Source organism: Bombus terrestris, chromosome 4, assembly GCF_910591885.1.
Source record: "Bombus terrestris chromosome 4, iyBomTerr1.2, whole genome shotgun sequence".
Classification (NCBI taxonomy): domain Eukaryota; kingdom Metazoa; phylum Arthropoda; class Insecta; order Hymenoptera; family Apidae; genus Bombus; species Bombus terrestris.
Genome location: NC_063272.1, coordinates 13397182 through 13409991, shown reverse-complemented (window position 1 = coordinate 13409991; position 12810 = coordinate 13397182). Strand labels below are relative to the sequence as shown.

Genomic DNA, 12810 nt, shown 5'->3' with positions numbered 1-12810 from the left:
TCGGTTTCCATTAACGCGTTAGTCCGATTTTCGACGGCTTTGCACAATTGCACTTAGATCAACGAGATCAAGGCTGGTCAACGATCGCGTTCTACGCGACCTGGTAGCATCAGGCGGATTAAACGCGTCTCGTTCTCGAGAGATATTAAAAGCCGCGATAATAAAGCTATATCGCGTTGATCCTATCCTTTCCTCGTGTCGCGCGTTTTTAATAAAAACTACTCCCTCCCCTTTCGCTTGTTATCGTGCATCCAAGCAGGACGTTCCAACGTTGCGCGCAATTTTTGCGGAAATGCGTCTTACTGAAATTTTCATGCATACGTTATTGTAATGTCTAATAAAACGCGCGATACCGCCGCAGTTGAGGGTGGCGAAAGATGGAGCGTGGAACGACGACGTGGTCGTTGCAATTTTTGGAGAAATATCGTCGCGGCTCGCGTAATTTGCGTCGATGGGCCACATCTGGCTAGCTGGGCGTGCGTTGTATACCTCCGGAATAATAAATTGGTTGGCGACCGTTCTGTGCCAGAAGCGACGCTTCTTCGAGGCATGTTCGCGACGAGCTTAAAGCGGTATTATTGAAATTGCGATCTACCGTCGCCGAGCTTTTAATAACCCCACGTGATATCGTCGGATATTTTGTCGGGAAAATGGTATAAACAGAGAAACAAGCGGTATAAGCGGCGCAAACTTGCATTTCATTCCGTAATGACTTTTGCAGTTACCGTGTCGCGATGTTCAACGGAGAATGATTTAAATAATAAATTAAAAGCCTGTCACATTTGTATTTGGTAAATTGAAACGATCAATTCGATGGTAGCAGGAAACGGGCAGCTGGCGGCCGCGAGGGTTAGTCGAATTAGCGGAAGGAGCGAATCAAGCTCCTTTAAATGATTAAAGCGAGCCAGGGTGGCGCGGGGCGACGTGATTCGATGTTGGCGATGCTCATCGATTCCGTCGTATGATCAAAGCGCGATCCGTGGATTAAATTTTTGAATGGGTGGTAGTTACCGTTGCCGAATGGAATCAAAGAAACGAGAAAGGGAGAATCAAAGGATGGTGCGCGTTAAGCTCATTTCGTCACGTACCACTAATCGCGTGGAATAGTTGTACGAAGAAATTTCCAGCCCTGACCGTAACAGACCGAGAGTCTCTCAAAGAGTAATAAAGTTTTATTATCTGTTAAAATTGGAACAGTCTCCTTTGTATCGCAAAGTTACGAATTAAAACATCTAATTGAGCCTATTGACGCAGTGACGGCCATTGTCAGAATGATATTTCATGTTTCTTAAAAAATATCCAGCCAAGTAGCAAGTAAGCTAAGTTGTAACGAACTATGAGGCGAATTTTAATGTTTCTGTCAACTAACAAGTTCCAAGTATCTCGAACATAAACATTGCGTTAACTACGCCGTATACACGCGCTCTAAATATAATTATATAAGCACAACTGTTAACCACTTAACTCGAGTAAATTAAGACAGTTGCAGTTGCAACGGAAGAAACAATTAAGAGAACATTAGCCTCGTGTTGCACAATGTTGATGAACCTTGGCTCGTCGATAGACTGCTTTTAAAAACAGAGGATCTCCACTTTCACGAGATTTTACCGCAGACATTTCGTTCTGTTCGAGTGTCATTAACGGGAAGTAGCTTAGCCGCTCGTTCTCGCCGCTAGAGTGGATTTTGCAACTCGAGCTTGTCTACTTTTACGCGTGTCACCCTTTCCAGGGGAGGAGGAAGGGTCGATCGTGTGTCAGCGTGTAGATGTGCGTGCACACAGCGAAGGCCAGCAGAAGAAACACTCGCGAAAGAGGAGAGAAGCGGCAAGGAAAGGGGGTGAAAAACAGTGCAACAGGGGGAGAAGGTTGGTCGTAACGACGAATAGAATAGGGGTATAAAATGTCGCGAGGAAGGCGTGTTTGGTCTCCCGCAATTTCCACGGGATCGACGAACTCAGCCAGCCGGCTTATTAACTTTTATGAGGGAGCAGCAGGCGGACGAGTGAGAAAAGGACAGAAGGAACGCCACGGAGGGAAGCACCGCGTTGAAAAAGAAGCCACCGAGCGCCATTTGCAGTTCGCGAAAATATTCCGGCACCCTTTTCTCGACGGAATACACAGAGGGTTATTAATTTCTCTACGTTAGCTCGATTCAGGCTACAGGTGCCCCTACAGGATATATCAGAGAAAACAATACGCTAAATATCGGTATGTGAAACGCATGTTTCGATGGGAAACGCGTACGTAATATCGGAATTCTTAGTGAGCGACTGTTTTAATGATTTCATACTTCAATCTTCCAGTAATCGTTCTAGTCTCTCGAGTAGGAGATGAAAGATGAAAGCAGATGTGAAATGTAAGAAGATAGGTCGAAATGCATCGAGGAAAGGGAATGAAAATGCGCAGGAATGAATGAGAAAGGAAAAGCAAAGGGAAGTGCACGAAAAAGTTAGAGTTGCAAAGGAAAAAGTCCGATGCCATCGAGCTTTATGTAACGCCGAACCTGTCCGTGTGAGTCGCAATATCGAGTCGATTCTTTGCCTATCCTCCGTTCCTACATTATCGCGAATTGGATACGCATTGACGCGACATTTTTCACTCGAAACGACCTGTAGAAACGTATCCAGCGATGCGTTAGTTTTTTTTACTTTAGACACAAACGGTCTTTGTTTCGCGTGTATTATTTTTTTCTGTCTCGCGTCGGCGAAGGTTGCACGCGAAATATGAACCCACGTGGAAGCCATTCTCGTTAAAATTCACGCGTGTTTCGATTCCAGCCGAGAGATCTCCAATTATGTTAGGTATTCAGGCGAACGATTTCGTTAGTGTTTGATAAACAGTAGTTAGCAACGAGTCCCGATAAAATCTGCCGAATCGTATCGACGCGATCGCGCTTCTAAATTAAAAGTCAATATGAGCGTCGGTTCGCTAGTTCGTTCGCATCACGGATATCCGATCAATTCGTGCGCGTATTATGAACGCAGATCTCGGAAATTTCCGCATCGGATTAACGCAATACTTCTTTTTTCTCGCTCTCTTTCTCTCTCATCCCCTACCTTTTTGAAAGAGATTGTTTCGAGCCGATGAAACGTTCGTAGATTAGCACGTTTCGTGGCCTCACTTTTGGCACCGTTCTTGCCGGTAATTTGTAGATAATTTTCCCCACCTGACTGCAGCCGGGTTGCCGCCGGCGAATTCATGAATTAAACAACGCAAACCGACCGACGCTCGGATTCTCTTTGTTTGTATTCGCTGTGCGTAGCTAAAAAATACCTGACTTTCTGACTATTCTTTTTCGTTTCTTCCAGTGCTCATCGACGTTTTCTCCTCATGAGAAAATGACCACAAAAAGGTCGGGAAAGAGACAAACGGGGTGAAAAAAGGAGAAAAAATAGGAAGGAAAGAACGGAAGAAAGGATAAAGAATGGGACGAAGGAACGATGGGGTTCAGCCAATTACCTACATCCTCTGGCAAACCATTGGCATGGTTGGTCCATTTGAGAGGTTGCAATTTTCTCTATTCTTGTACCGACGACCACAACGAAGGCCACTGACCATCACAAGTTTCTAGAAAATTTTTACGTCGCGGGAACAAACTGAATCGAGAGGTTTATCGCGTTTTGGCTCGTGTAACAGGACAGAGCGGTAGGCATTAATTTCGAGGCACGCTCCACGACGGATATTCGCGGCACGGTATCGTTTATTTTGATTTGCTGGATTCGTTATTGACTGCCCCCGTTTGCGACGAGGGTGCTCAATGCTTGGGATTAAGAGATTTCGATGGGGAATTTATGGCGCGGGCTTCTTCGCTGCTGGGACTTCATAAATACAACGTTAGGTAGTTCGGAACACAACCCTGTTTCGCGGATCGGACATTCGTTTCGTTGTCGTTAGTTCCAGCTCTTTTCTTAGTCAGAGCAACTGGCTGTCGTTTCGCTGTCGTTAGTCCCTGCTCTTTTCTTAGTCGGAGCAACTAAAATATTTTCTCGTTACTTTAATGTCTGTATTTCGTGGTGGTTTATCGGTAGGAGAGGAGAAATCGATAGAATCGCTCTTCCAAATCATTGAGATGATAAAAGCCGTTTCGATACGCGAATTTTGAGATTCGGGGAATATTATGTCGAGCTTGCGAGTCTTTGGCCTGGTTCTGGATATATGTCTCGCGTGTGATTTTGTGTCACCACGGGCGTCAGCGAATTTTGAGTTCTCTGTGGAATATGTAGGAGTCGGTTGGCGTGCAGCGCGCGTTCCTTGTCAACGATCCAGATAATCGCAAATATTCCACCGACACGACGTTATTTTCCTCTTGAAACCGAAGAAAATTAGAAATTGAAACCGAGTTCGTTGATTTCGTGGAATCGCTCGTAGCGTAGAATTATGCCAGAGGCGTGAAATTACATTGAGCATTCGGCATTATTAAACGGTGGCTCGTGTGAACGGAGCTTAATGTAAAATAAACGAAACAGCTCGCGAGGTCGAAAGATATCCGGCAATTTAAATTGTTTTCTCGAATTGTTGCAACGTTTCGATGGATTTTTCCAAGTCGCGAGTTTACTATGGTTATACAAACATTCGATCGATTATCGGCAAACTGTGTACCATCCAAGATGTTTATTTTAGATTGCTACTAGGATGGAACAAAGAAAGCGGAAAGTGGAACGACAAATGGAAAATTAAAGAAAGCGAGTCACCGGAACGATAAGGCCCGAAGAGGTAGAGGTAAGACCTTTGGGAAAAATGCCAAAGAAAAATCTATATTTTTATACATATATGTATTTTGTATTTATATACATATATTTTTCTTTTCTTGTATTTCGTATTTACCTGTCTGGAATCGTGCTTCACGGAGTAGAATTATCGGGGACAGTACAAAGTGAAGAGTATCGAAAACCACTCGAAGGAGAAACGAAGTAGAGAGGGATATGCATAAAGAGTGGGCGTACAGTGGAGGGTTGGTTCCATTGGTGCTCCAAGGTAATTAACTAAAGTGCCGTTACAACGTAATACGGTCGAGCGAGAAAGCCGAAAAAGCGGGAAAAAGTAAAATACAGAAGCACGTGACACAGAGAACGCTGTGCCGTTGGATCAAGGGAATCGAGTCGTCTCTGCCTTCGCGTGCTTTACTTTGCCTCGCGACTGCGGCCAGCGCGTGTTGTTGCATCTGCTTTTAAATCGAATCGACGAAGAAACCGTTCGTCGCTAATTTAATAAAACCATCAGCCACGATGTACATTTTAACGAGCCTCTACCTGTTGTTCCGCGATCCAACGAATTTATTCGCGTCGCGAGCGAAGGACAAACGAAGTCGGATAGCCATTGCGGCGTACCGAACGGGTTGAAATTCCACGAGAAAATACCTAACAACGAATGGAGGCTTTTAATACAGCAGAGAGTCGTGATTCATCTATTAGGTATATGCAGGATCTTATTATAAACATCTTTTTTTAGAGAGTCCACCGTGGCGCCTTTAAAAATGCGCGTCGAGTTTCGCATTGTGAACCGATGCACCAAACGTTACAATGTCGTTTTGGTTAATGTTCAATGTCCATCTCTATAAATACTCTTCATGAGCAGCGCGCGTTACGTCGGCTGTGCTAGTAGAGATTGATCAATTGTCGAGGTAAGTCGAACATAGTTAGTTCACTGGCAAACATTGATCTTTCGTACGCGTTCGTTGTAGTTTGACCCCCACGTCTCGTAGAGCTGTCACAGTCGATGCACTAAAGATATAAATTACTCGAAGCATCGCAGTTATAGAATCATAATCTTGGACTTTTATTTATGCTTACCTTGGAAAAATATTTTTACGATTAAGACACATATGATACGCAGAACGCGATAATCGTTTGCTCGTATTTCTTCTGAGTAGTTTTCCGGATATGTACATATATCATAGAAGTAGTTAAAGCTAACTGATAAGATATTTTCAATCGAGTGTATCTGCTGCTACTATATTTTTATTTCCGCAAATCATCTTCATTTCGACGGATGTCACTGCTATTTTGAAGAGAGATAATTCTTTCAAATCATTCGAATGATCTCAGAGATTTTCCGTAACACTGTAAACTTCCGAAACTTTCTACAAGTTTCGACATTCTTATCGCGTTAACACGAAGATCGCAATAGCAAGCGTGTAATAGGGAAACGTTAGAGAACATGCGCGCTGTCATTTATCTATACACAATCGAGATACTTGGTACCATGAACTCTTTTAAGCTTCTAATTCCAACTGCAGCGGTAAGCCCGGAATAGCGAATCATCGTTAGTCGTTACAGATTGCGTCATAAGCCTGATCTATTACGTAAATGTCAGGCGCGTACGAACAGTGTGACAAGTAATCACTTCCCAGTCCACTTTTGCATTCCTTATCATATCGATATCTAATCGATTTTCGATTTTTTATATGTGGGACGGTAAAATGAACCATAAGTTTAATTCTGTCAATAACAAGTACATAGTTCTATATTTGGAATTTGGACTGTGACAAATCGATAACGAAAATATTGCTTTTCCAATAAGTCATATGGATAGCTGTAACTATGCAAATAACAACTGCAATTATAAAATTATTATATCTATTATGTTTTAACTACAACATAAAATGTTTTTAATGCTAATGTCTACAGTAGATAATATTCATGACACTGGTATCGACGTTTCCTCAAACCGTAACTAAATAGCAGTGCATTTAAAACTTTGGATTTATTTAATAAAGCTTCTAGATTTTTTAAAGTTATTAATACATTGAAAATTCTATATTGTTTATGTGTACACCTTCACATGTTTGATCTTCGTATCAGCATTATACGATATCATTATGATATATCATGATATCAGCGATGTGTGATTACAATTGCTTGGACATGTAAAATGAATTAAATTTATTTAACTTTTGACTGTAATAAAAACGTAAAAAAATTACGTTTGACTTACTATCAGTAGATAAAATATTGAATGTCACTAAGTGTCCCAAAATACTGTCTTTTTTTAAATTAAAAACGTTAACGTTATTCGGAAGTAATAGTAGTTAATCGTATAATGGTAAACGTCAACAAATTTCGTCATTCGATGGACTTTTTTTGTTCACAATCCTTCTTCAAATATCTATGATATTAATAGAACAGTACACTAAATAGAAATGTACACTAAAGTGTTATATACTTGTGAATAAAAAAAAAAGGAAAAGAACAAGTAGGTGATACTCGTTAATTTCGTTTGTAGATAATTCGAGGTCATGGTCAAATTAAATTGGAATTCCCTTTAAAGAAATAGAACTGTTCGAAGTGACACACGTTTTGGAGTGGGATCCGTGGATTCAGCGGCGAATCTGACGTCGATAGAAGAGGAGGGATATACATATAGCCAGTTCTCGAATAGTAGTCCGTCAGAGTACCGATCATCTTTCGAAGAAGAAGAAAGTTAGTGTGTGTGTGTCTGAGTTCTACCGAGAACTGGAAACTGTTCAATCATGTGGATTACTGGAAACCGAATTATTTTTTTACTTTTCCTGGTGGTTCTAACATCTTGTTCAGACGCTAATAATTCCACGGTGCCAAAGAATCAGCTGAAAATCTTGGCAGTCTTCGCTCACCTCGGTAAGAGTCATTTCGACGTGTTCAAACCGCTTCTTGAGCAGCTAAGCCGTCGAGGTCACGACCTGACGGTAATTTCTCATTTTCCAAGAACTGAGAAGGCGATCGCGGAGGAACCTTTGCCCACTTACAAGGATATTAGTCTGCGAAATGAGGAACTCGGTGTGTTTGTAAACGTAGTCGATCTACATGCGATTTACAGTCCCTACTTTCAAATATTTACTGACTTATACATGCTGTACACTATGTCGGGACTGGTTTGCGATATTGCCCTGAAGAATCCAGAAGTAAAACAGTTGGTCGACTCTGGGAAGAAGTTCGATCTGATGCTTGTCGAAAGCTTCAATACAAACTGTTTCATGGCGCTCGTACACAAGTTTAACGTGCCTTTTATACAAATATCCACTCATCAGTTGATGACATGGGCCATCGATGATTTAGGAGTCTCCAACGAGGCCAGTTACATACCGTCGATGTTTACTCGATTGCCAAGGCCAATGAACTTTTTCCAAAGAATGATAAACGCGGTATCGGCATTCGTAACAACGATGGCATTCCGCACGGTGTTCAATTGGCGCGATTACTCCGTGGCAAACGAATTTTACGGTCCGGGAATTCCGGATTTGAAATCGATCAGTAACAACGCATCACTCATGTTCGTCAACACGCATTATTCTATTCACGGTGCTATCTCGTTCCCGCCGAATGTGATCGAGGTAGGTGGAATTCACATCTCACCGAAAGTGAAACCCTTGCCACCAAAAATTAGAAAGTTTTTGGACGAAGCTCACGAAGGTGTCTTATATTTTAATCTCGGCTCGATGGTGAAGACGGCCTCCATGCCAGAGGACAAATTGAAAGTGTTTATCAAAGTTTTCACCTCTATACCTCGAAAAGTGATTTGGAAATGGGAAGTGGATGGCATGCCGGATAATTCCGGATTGGATAATTCCAATAACGTCCTTATAGAGAAGTGGTTGCCTCAGTACGACATATTGAGTAAGTATGGTACTTTATTCCCTGATTATCTTTTTTTGCTATGTTTTTCTAGTCTTGACTGATAGTTTCGTATTATCACGTGTTACTACGATATTTGGAAATGGTATTTGGAGTAACCTATAGCGGGATAATAGAGCGGCAAAAGCCAGCCTGGTATTATGTGAAAGTAATGACTTGTAGTAACGTGTTCGATGCGAGCGTACGCGGCCATTAGAATCATGTTTCATCGATAGGCCTCTACGTTTTCTAATAGCTTGCCCCTCACTGCAACAGTATAATTTTACAAAAACTGTAGAGAGCTTTCGCCTCTAAAGGGTTTATCCGCATTTTCCATTTTATTCCAATACAAAAGAAGCTTCTATATGATCGTTATCAGATATAGGCTTTACAATGCGATGTTTCATCGTTGCGTAACAATATACAAGCTACTTGTCGTTGAGCGAGATAAACAATGAATCATTGTTTGTTCCATTAAAATCATCCTGTTATTCGCATGCCTGCATTTTCCGAACTGTATCGGCGCGCTAACGAATCCGAGTGTCTCCTTCAAATTTTTCGTCGCGTGCACGTTAATTTTCATTTTTAACTCGTTCCACAGCTCTGACACGATATGCATAATTACAGTGAGCAGTTTGACGGCGATTGCATATGTTGAAGCGTGGGTCGAAATCTAGAAACGTTTTACTTACGAACCTTTTGCCGTTGTCGTTCATAGGTGGTCGATAAATAAATTAGATTCAACGAATTACAAGGTCGATTTATCTTTATGCGCCTGGTACAGTCGAAAAATTTAAACTGTTTATAAATGCTTCCCCCATTTGGAATTTTGCGAGTCATCATTGCCACTTGTGCCATTATCAACGGTCGAGTGGATCGCATGAACGCGTTGTTTCTTCTCTCGATCGCTTCTATTTAGACTGTTACTCCATTTTTCTTCTTCCACTTTCTTCTCATCGGAGCTAGAGCATTGCCTTTTACACGGTGCGTTGGATATAGCAAGCTTATAGATCGCGTTATAAATCGTGTTGGAATCGGTTTGCTCAACGGTGCGGCGTACAGATCATGCAACGACGCGACGTTGCGCGAGAAATGGATCGGTACTAGGAATCGAAATTGAAATTCCATGCCGCTGGATCGAGCTAATCGAAACGGCCCTTGGAAATCGCGGCGAAATATAGGAAGCGAATTTTGGGTGAGGCAGCGAGCCGATATTTGCCATAGCGCGGCGGCCGCAATGCCGAGCATCAAACAGTTTTGAAACTTTCAAAACGGTATGCATAAAGGAGGAGCTTTCGTTGCCTCGAAATGATATCGCGTCATTGATGCCCTATGTGTTATGCGTATACGCGTCATCGTCGATGATTGAACATCAAATTATTTTTCGATCTCGAAATTATTTCGGCGCGTAGGATGACATCGCTTTCGACGCGGCCCTGATCGACTCTCTGTATTCGATTAATCGTGATTACCGTTTGATATAACGTTCTCTCGAGCAATTATCGGTTTCTCGTGATATGCAATATTCCATGAAATATTTCACCATCCATGATATTTCGTACCGCGTGACGCAGTCCTGGACATCGAAGGAAACGATTTGAAACGTTGTCAAAGTCGAACATTCACGTTCTCAGATCGTTTTCCTGTTTGGTTTTCTTCTAGAAGGTAGGTATTTCGTCGAGGGTGCGGTAATTATCGCATCGAAAGGGCAGTCTTAAATAATTTCTTCCTGGAACCGATGTGGTTGCCAAAGGAGATCCGTTTAAAGGACGTCATACTGTCCTGTCAGTCTCGAATACAGCAGACCATGGCGCGGATGTTCTTTCGACGAATTGGTTGGCCAAGAACGAAGACACAGGATCACCGAAACTGTAACAGTAAGTAGTTTCGCAGCTCTTGGCCACTGTCGAGTGAAATGACATTAATTAGGCAACTCGCTAACGACCTGCTGGCAACATAAATCACCGTTAAAACCTCCGGCGAAGGATACCTTGGTGTCGCATTGTTCATGTCGGTTCTTCCATCCTCTTCCGCGATGGAACTCTATACTGTAACTTGGATACTAACGTGGTCAGCCTCGTGGCATCGATCTCTACTTGATCACGCACACATGCTCGTGAACCTTCTGCTCTGATGTCGCAAAAACCACACGTTGTCCGATGTTGTTGTTCGATTACGAAATTCCTTACGTAGTGGAATTACATCACGTGCGTTGGTCATATTTCACCGAATAATCTTGCGCGACAGAGATAAGCTTAGTCATTTTTATCCATTGTTCGTATTTTAAATAACTTGTGTTAGTCATGTCATGGGTGCAATTACGATATACGCGATTGAGATGACTATGTATATTGGGTTTTTTATTCTCACGAATAATGACACGTACACAACACTGGGATAATATGCCTATCGGGTTCACACTATGATTAGGGTTAGGGGCGTGAAACGAATCTTCATTTGGATTACACATTATTGTTATGCAATAGAGAATATATTGACTAGTGCAAATATGAATATTACAGAATTTGACAAGTAACCGTGATAATTAGATACTCGAGAAGCAAATGACAATGATCCTAGGGTTCAACAACGAATCCGCGGTCAACGGGATAACAGAATGCGCTTCCTTCCAAAGCCCAAGTTGTACTCGACTTGCTTGTCTACGGTACAAGTATTATTAAACTAACTCTTTGTTAAAACGTGGAATATCCACCGAGCGTAAAGACGCTAAGTAACTCACTAATACGACCTCACGAGAGAATGACTCTCCGTCGCGATGATGCTGCAGAGGAAAACTATATGTGGTGTGTCTAAGGACACGAGATCCTCGGATTCGTCGAGGAAAGCCTTCGTTCGGAAAGTGAGAGAAATTGACGTCGCTGTTAATTGGTCAATTTCCATGTTGGTGGCTAGAGAAGGATGCTAGCCGCCCTTGAGGGAAAGTTGCTAGCGGGAAGCGTCGTTCGTGAGAAAAATAGATTTCCCCTATCTTCCCGTAGTTGGGACAAAGACTGTTTGTCTGTTTGAAGGACTTTAGTTAACTAAATCTTAAGATTTGTAACTCAGGCTAGCTGAACATGTACTGTGGAGATGCGTCGACACGGGACAGAAACCGTTGCAATGTTTACTATCGAGTGCCGCTACAACTATTTCTTTTTAAGGAGAACTATACTATTACTTCATACTTTTGTTAGACAAAACGTTCATCCCTTGATCGCGGCTTCGTTCGGCGACTGGTTGTCGCCTCGAGCCCAAACTCATTATCACAAATCTCGGACAAATACAATCGGATTGAATGACGACAATTGCTTAATTACGGCCATGGCAGAATCTAGATCAAAGTGTTAAGGGATTTTCCCAAAATTCCAAAGGGAAGGTTCCGCTGTCCTTTCATCTCCGACATGCCTAATATGCTTGTACACTTTGCTATTAATTTTACAACGGACTCGTCGTATGTCGTAAATGTACAATTTAGATAACCACGATGTCTGTGACATCATTCGTGACGTAGATGTGTATTACGAAATATCATTCACGTCTCCTTTTCATGCATCTAGTCGTCACATTACGTTACGTTACACCGCCCTGCCTTCTGATCAAACCTTACTTTAGGATATGGATGGATCGGCGTATTACGTAAGTTTTGTTTAACGCTACACGATCGTACAATATTACACGTACAGTCTGCCTGGAAAATAAGTTAACGATTGATACCTACGAGTAAATGAAGATAATAAATGTTTAGTAACAACGTGAATTTTAGTAACATATTCTTTTATTTACTTATATTACAAAAAGAAACAAAACAATTATTTGATCTTATATTATTAAATAGTGGAAAACAGTAAGTAAGGAATGTCTATATCGTTTATTATGACAGTATCAGAAAGTAAGTTAAACCTTTGATATTGATATTATATTACAAATTTTCAACGTGAAATATTACAAATTTCAATCAAATGAATATCGTGTATGAAATCCTTTTGTTTCGACTACGACTTTAAAAAGTTTTGTTATGCTCAAATTTAATATGCTTGTAAGATTCACGTTTGTGCCGTGCCATCCTGATTTTGATGCATTTATAAAAATATTTTTAATTTCTCTTGCATTTTTCGTGATGCCACAAATGTTTGTTTCGTTCCTAGACGACTATACATGGTCGAGATTCTTATTTACGACCATTAATCGAGGGTTCGTTGTCGAACGTTGTTTTAGAGAGATC

General features: G+C 41.6%; 1 protein-coding gene and 1 long non-coding RNA gene across 2 annotated transcripts in view; one reads left to right on the top strand and one right to left on the bottom strand.

The window, feature by feature from the left end:
- Positions 1-4753: 4753 nt before the first annotated feature.
- Positions 4754-6222, bottom strand: LOC125384964. The gene is made up of 2 exons (XR_007223841.1): positions 5790-6222; positions 4754-5720 (listed from the first exon to the last, which is right to left on the bottom strand). It is a non-coding gene; the product is annotated as an uncharacterized LOC125384964 (long non-coding RNA).
- LOC100649407 (UDP-glucosyltransferase 2) overlaps positions 4806-12810 on the top strand; it is a 29684-nt gene continuing 21679 nt past the window's right edge. Inside the window, exons 1-2 of the mRNA XM_003394931.4 lie at positions 4806-5620; positions 7222-8591. Of these exons, the coding sequence (XP_003394979.2) occupies positions 7469-8591 (1123 nt within the window). The 5' untranslated portion in view covers positions 4806-5620; positions 7222-7468. The remainder of the gene's footprint in view (positions 5621-7221; positions 8592-12810) is intronic.